Raw genomic sequence first — 6844 nt, 5'->3', positions numbered from 1 at the left:
CAGAGAGAAGAGGAGGGAGGGGGAAAACAAAACACACAACCCTTGAGCCACATCCAACACTCTCACAAGAGACCCACGTGCTGTGTCCCAACAGGAGTTGCCCAGCACCTGCCGTCCCTCCCAGCACCCCCTGCTTGCCCATGCATCCCTCCAGTACCCACCGCTCTCCCCACCTAGAGGAATTTTACATTTGAGCGCCGCCTGTCCTTGCTGCGGGAGCCAGAGGCTCTCTCAAGACCCATCCATTACCTTCAGGACGTCGCCCATGACTTCGCCCTTCTGGGTGCTGCAGTCCCCCAGCTTGGCCAGCTGATCCTCCAGCAGAGAAATCTTCCCCTGGAGAATCTCGATCTTCTCTTCCGAGCATTTCTGGGGATGAAGACATGACTAAAATATAGTTCCTCTGAAAAAGGACAGTCAGAAACCTTGTTCCACAGCAGCTCCTGCAGGACTGGGTTAATTTCCAGCCTCTTTTAACAGTGGTTTTCATCCCATGGCTCACAAGTTTGTGGGACCGCGTGAATTGCTTGTAAAAGATTTGTGAATTTCCCCATCCCTGGGAGTGTTCCAGGCCAGGTTGTACAGGGCTTGGAGCAACCTGGGCTGGTGGCCCGGGTTGAAGGGGCTTTGCGGCAACCTGGCTTGGTGGGAGAGAGGTGTCCTCATCCACAGCAGCGGGGTGAGAACTAAGGTCCCTTCCAACCTTAACCAGTCTATGATTCTATGAGGAGCGAGTAAAACGTTGAGGTGAGGGAACCGAGCAAGAGGAGGTGCGGTCACCCAGCCCCTGGTCAAACTGGGGGGCACGCACCAGCCAGGAGGGACCCCCTCACCTTCTCCTGCAGGGCAGTGTGCAGCTCGCTCTCCAGCTGCCCCTGCTTTTCCTGCCACCGCACCAGGGACACGTTGTGCTCCTCTAAGAGCTCGTTCAGAGCTTCCTGCAGCTGCACCAAGTGGCTCGTGATCTCCCGCATCTGTGGAGGGAAAAAAAGAAAAAGAAATATCCCCCAGGAGAGGGTCAGGGAATTCCCAACGCTGCCCAGGGCTCTGCTGGCTCCCCTCTCAAGAGCGCTGATCATCCACGGACATCCCAGGTCCTGAGGGCTCAAGATCTACTCACCGCACTCAAGCAAATCCACCCAGCCCTTATTTCTCTCACCACGGTTTCCCCTGAGATCAGGATCTGGAGCCCAAAGCAGGTTTGGCCACACGAGGCCAACAGCAGAGCCGTGAGGAGCCCAGCACCCGACTCTGGCACCAAATCCTCCCTGCTGGGTCCCACCACAAACTACTGGGCTGCGGGGAACACGGAGAGGATGCGGCACCCCAGTACCTTGAAGGAAAGTTCCCCGTTTTCCTCAGAGAGCTGGCTGATTTTTCGGTCCATCTGGTTTTTTTCAGTCTTCAGGTCCTGGCACTGCTTGAGGGCTTCGTGCAAACGCACCGTCAGGCTGCGGGAGAGGAGGTTGTTAAAGCAGGAGGTGCAAGCCCAAGGCAGGTGAGGACATGGTCAGAGACTGAAACTGTTGGCTATTGCTGAGAAAAAGAAGCTACCAAGGTATTTCTGTGTGAAACTACCATAACTTCAGCTCTAAACTGGGTGCCAAGATGTCAAAAAGCGGAGTGCAGGTAAATGATGTTTGTGTTTTGCACAAAACACTCAGAACTGAAAGCGTAGGCAGCCGCGGGGCTCCAGCTACCCCTTGGCAACGAGAAATAAGTAAGGAAAGGACAAAAAAAAGACACAGCACCTGCCCAGAAAGACTGGGCATCCTTCCCAAGTAAACACATCGCTGCGCAGGGACAGGGCAAAGACCGAGATGCAGGCAACAGAATTCAAGCGCGCAACACAGCCCAGTTCAGATCCAATCAAACTGGATCAAACTGGAGGGTTGGAAGCCAGGGAAGGAGCTGGGAGCTCCAATATCACCCTGAAAGCTTTCGGTGACACAGAACCTGTCCCAGGCGGGTGAGACCCACGCGGGCAGCACATTCGTTCCCCACAACGGGGACAGCTGTTCCCACGGTGAGTATGGAATGAGAGAATACCAGGTTGGAAAGGGGCCTCAAAGATCATCTAGTCAAACCCTTTAAGGTAAAGAAATACGGTTTAAATGAGATGGCCCAGCACCCGTCAAGCTGAGCCTTAAAACTGTCCAATGTTGAGCAAGGAGTGGGCTGTCGGAACATGCTGCGTGGTTTGGGACCAGCTCCCTGCCTGCTGCGATAAAAATGGGTCACGGCCACACCACAGGACACGGCGTGCTGGCAGGCACAACCCTTTCCTGGGCTGCATCAAGAGAAGCGGGGCCAGCAGGGTAAGGGGGGCAGATTCTGTCCCTCTGCTCTGCTCAGACCCCACCTGCAGTTCTGTGCCCAGCTCTGGGGTCCTCAGCACAAGGAGGACATGGACCTGTTGGAGAGTGACCAGAAGAGGCCACAGAAATGATCAGGGGGCTGGAGCACCTCCCTGTGAGGACAGGCTGAGGGAGTTGGGGCTGTTTAGCCTGGAAATGAGAAGACTCCAGGGAGACCTTGTAGTTGTCTTCCAGTACTTAAAGGCAGCTTGTAAAAAGAGATGGGGGGGGACTCCTTATCAGGGCCTGTAGCCACAGGACAAGTTTTAAACTGAAACAGGAGAGATTCACACTGAATATAAGGAAAAGAGAATTTATGCTGAGGGTGGCGAAACCCTGGCCCAGGTTGACCAGAAAGGAGTTGGAGGCCCCAGCCCTGGAAACATTCAAGATTAGGTTGGATGAAGCTTTGAGCGACCTGATCTAGTGGAAGATGTCCCTGCTCATGGCACAGGGTTTAGACAAGATGGCCTTGAAAGGTCCCTTCCAAGCCAAACCATCCCGCGATGCTGCGACTGCTGAAGCAAACTCCTCCCTGATGCACAGCTGCAAGAGGAGGTGGTAGAGAGCAAGAGGAAGGTTTTCCTTCACCCCTTTTTCGTGCATTGCTGGGGAAGAGATAGACAACACAAAGCCAGGGGACCTGGGAGCGACCGGGACCAGTCTAGCAGGAGTGCTGGACTTGATGGTTTCAGGTCTTTTCCAGCCTCAATATTTCTGTGATTCTGTCACCAGAGGATTACCTCTCATTCTTCTCCCTCAGCTCCTGTATTTCCTTGGGCTCCACCTGGTCTGCCGCTTGCTTCTCGTTGAGCAGAGTCAAGCGATCAATCCGCTGCTGCATCATGGTGATCTGAGCCTCTGGGGAGAGCAGCAAGAAAGGCCCCCGTTACCATCTTTTCACGTCACCTGAATCCCTCCTGACAGCACAGCAGAGGATGCCTGTCCCTCTCCCAAGCTGGAGAGAAACCCTTTGCAGCAGGAAACGGAAGAGCCAGGCTGCCCACACAGCTGCTCAGCACAGGTGGTGCTTCAGCCGTGGATTTTCTTGCCCAGGATACAAAAAGGAACACGAGAGGGACCTTGCAGTCTCCATGTGCAGCTGGGGATACTCCTACGCCTGCCAACCTGCTCCAAATCATTTAGTAGAGGGACCAACAGCACCTCTGAGAAATGCTCCAGAGGAGCACGGTCATGGTGAGGTCAAAAAAAGAAAGTCACAGAAACCAGGTGAGGCCTCAGCCCTCCCCGCATCCCAGGACGCCCGCTAGCAACTCACCCTTCTCTGTGATGAGCTTGCGGTTCTCTGCCAGCTCCACCTCCAGCTCGTCCCGGTTCTCTCTCTCAGCAGCCAGTTGCTTCTTTAGTCGCCGCAGCTGGAACTGGGGGGTCTGCATGACGTCCCCCATGGGCGAGGACGGAGGGCCGGGGAACATGCTGCGGAGAGGCACACCGTAACTCGGTTATCCAGAGCAGACGGAGGGGCACCGTCCCTTCCCATTCCCCAGACCCAGTCTCGGAGGTCAGTTCAGAGCAAAAAATCTTTGATTCCTTGTCTCTCGAGCAGAACGATCAAGATGAGGTCTCTTCATCTCAATCACCCCAACGCCAGCCTCTGAGCTCCTGACATACACGTATAAAATCAGGCAAAGCCTCCACCTCCCTTCACACTGAAGCCAGAGCCTCGCCGCTGGAGAAAAACTCCTTCAGCACATCCAGCAAGTGACACAATCCAGGTCCTCCCAAACCCACTCCAGGGCAGGAGAGGACTGCAAACTGCGCCGGGACACGGCTGCGCTCATTAAAGCTGAAACAAGCTTATGACAGCCCGACCTCACTCCACCACCGGACATCCCCAAGGAGTTTGCAATAGAAAGAAGTTCTCTGCTGAGCTAGGGTGCAGCCCGGCTACATCCCTGGGTCCCAGCAGCCACCTTATTTGTTTTGCTTCCCCCCGGCTCCCCGCTGGCAGCTGAGAGGCTGGGAGACACATACTTGTTGGCGCTGGAGGAGGAGGCGATCTTCTGCAGCTCCAGGAAACGCACCTCTCGCCTGTGCGGGAAGGAGAGCAGCGGGGAGCGCTCCTCAGAGCTGCTGCTGCCAGATGAGGAGGGTGGCACTGGAAATCACGAGCGAGAAGCAGGCTGTGAGGTTCACATTAATATCAGAAGGGAAGGTTGAGCAGCTGGAAACCCCGGGAGACTGCAAATTTCAGCAAGGGCGGATCAGCCCAGGCAAGAAATCCGTAAACCTGCCTTATGTCCCTGGCCTGCCCAGCTCTGGGCATCCCACTCACCTCGCTCCTGCAGGGAAAGCCACGTATGCCACAATTAAAACCATTAAAACCCCACTGCCAAGAACCAAAATATCACCTTTTTTGATAGCTGCAGCCGCCGTAAGGTCAAAAACTTCCAGAGCTGGGGTGCAGGGACCCCTGCCTGGCCACAGTTTGTGCAGGTGTGTGTTAGTTTTGGCTGGATCGAGTTAATTTTCTCTGTATTAAGTTACTATGAGGCTATGGTTAAGATTTGTTTGGGGAGTTTTCTAACTTTACACAGCGCAGGGATACTAGACAAGTTACAACTAATAATGCAACTCAGGCTGCTGAGCAGGAAGAGCCCAGCAGGTGTAAGGCAGCCCCGTTCTTAAAGAACTTACAAGGAACCACTTCACAGGGCTCAGTCTTGGGGAGAGGGGATCTGGACGGCGTTGCTGCTTGGCAGCTATAGCAGCATGAACAAAGAGGGGGGAAAAAAAGGATGTTTTTATGCTCTGGAAAAGGGTCATCCATGCCATTTAGGCGCTGCTGGGATGGGAGCTGTACAGGAAGATGCCAGCAGTGCTCCGCACTCGCAACATCCCACCCTGCTGCTGTCTCTGCAAGGTCACGGACTGTTTCTGTCTCACTCCGAGCTGGCACTCGGACGTCACTACGGCAAAAACCTGTCGGCCTTACCAGCCAGGAGAAAAACGTGTGCAATGCCTGCTCTGCCAGCACAAGGCTTGGCCCGTTCCTCTGGGCTGGTGCCAGAGCGCAGGCAGCCAGCACCCGGCGCTCACCTCTCCTCTGCAGAAACGTCCCCAGGTTCTCATTCAGGCTCTCCTCGTTGTCCAGCACGAATTTGAGGATCGATGCCAACTCAACCTGCGTCAGAGGAGCCGCAGGGTCAGCAACTCTGCCTGCCTGTGCCTGCACCGGCAGGTGCCCACACTCACAAGCACGAGCTTTTGATTGCCTGGAGCATCGCAGCACCTGCCCCACGCCCTCTTTTGAGGGGACCTGAACATGAGGGTGGGTCACAAAAAAGCACCTCTGCTTCCCCTCACACCCCTGGTCTGGAGGGAAAAACTCGGAAGGGATTACCTGGGTCTCGTAGCTCAACTCATTCCAGTCCCCGGGGTTCTTGCAGCTCATGGAGGTGTGATACAGGAGCAGCACGGCCACCTGAAACGAGGCAGGTCAGCATCGCCAAGCCTGAGGTCAGTCATCGACACGTCAGGAACAAAGTGTCCCCCACGGTTACCTTGGCCAACGCCAGCTCCTCTCCCTCCAGGAGTTTCTGCGCCGAGACCAGGTTCTCCGTGGCCGATTTGTGCTTGCAGTGCTCTGCAAACATGAAGTGGGGGATTCCCAGTTGTGTGTCACTGGGGCCATCCATCCATCCATCCATCCATCCACCCACTCATCCCCCGAGGGGACACACTTGGGCTGAACGGCACCTTCTCCCCCAGGAAGAAGGGGCACAGGCAGGGAGGCACAGGGCAAGCCGGGCTCCGGAGCCAAGCCCACAGTGCTCGGCCTCTGTCATTAGCTCTGCCAGACCTTTTTTCCCCCTCCCTGGAAACTTCCCTCAAGGTTCCAGCCATCCCACATCACCCTCTCTATGCCTTTTGCTCCACCACCACCAGCACAAACCCAGCCCCATCTGCAGAGGATGAACTACAGTGTCTGCCCTTCCAGGGCTGAGCAAAAAGGCACAAGGGACTTCCTATTATTTCCCCTCCCAAGATTCCCATTCAGGTAAAGATTTTCCAGGAGGATTTGAGCAGCTCGAGGCCAGGTTTTGCCGCCCGATGAGCGGAGTCACGGCAGCAGCCACCAGCACCCTTCACACCCCAGATTTTCCTTTGCACCAAGCTGGGGCTCTGGCAAGGATTTCCACCTCACAAAGCTGCTGATGCAGCAGCAGGGAGGTCACTAGGGAGAGGGGGAAGCCTACAGGCATGAAACCAGACTCGGGGGGGCACCGAGCAGGGGCAACCAGCGGAGGATCTTACTCTGCAGGAAGCCACGGATGAAGGAGATCCTCTCCGGCAGCGGCTGCTCCAGCACAGACTCCCCCTCCTCGCTCCTGTGGCTAGAAAAGCACATGGGTTGCGTTAACCGAGGGATTACACAAACAGTGGGTTTGTTGTGGTTTGGGTGTTTTTTTTCTTTTCACAACAGAGCTTGTCGAGCTGGCTCTGGGACAATACAGAGCTCGGGC

At 55.5% G+C, this 6844-nt stretch overlaps 1 protein-coding gene across 1 annotated transcript in view; it reads right to left on the bottom strand.

Moving 5' to 3' along the window:
* Positions 1-249: 249 nt before the first annotated feature.
* Positions 250-6844, bottom strand: part of NUMA1 (nuclear mitotic apparatus protein 1) — a gene marked incomplete at both ends in the record, with an annotated part of 8677 nt that continues 2082 nt past the window's right edge. Inside the window, 10 exons of the mRNA XM_009872245.1 lie at positions 250-369; positions 834-974; positions 1334-1451; positions 3101-3218; positions 3637-3794; positions 4353-4476; positions 5418-5502; positions 5722-5802; positions 5882-5964; positions 6636-6715. Coding sequence (XP_009870547.1) covers positions 250-369; positions 834-974; positions 1334-1451; positions 3101-3218; positions 3637-3794; positions 4353-4476; positions 5418-5502; positions 5722-5802; positions 5882-5964; positions 6636-6715 — 1108 coding nt within the window. The remainder of the gene's footprint in view (positions 370-833; positions 975-1333; positions 1452-3100; positions 3219-3636; positions 3795-4352; positions 4477-5417; positions 5503-5721; positions 5803-5881; positions 5965-6635; positions 6716-6844) is intronic.

This window comes from Apaloderma vittatum, unplaced genomic scaffold (genome assembly GCF_000703405.1).
Source record: "Apaloderma vittatum isolate BGI_N311 unplaced genomic scaffold, ASM70340v1 scaffold22336, whole genome shotgun sequence".
In the NCBI taxonomy this organism is placed as follows: domain Eukaryota; kingdom Metazoa; phylum Chordata; class Aves; order Trogoniformes; family Trogonidae; genus Apaloderma; species Apaloderma vittatum.
The sequence above is the reverse complement of the archived record's forward strand: the minus strand, read 5'-3'. Positions and strand labels throughout refer to the sequence as shown.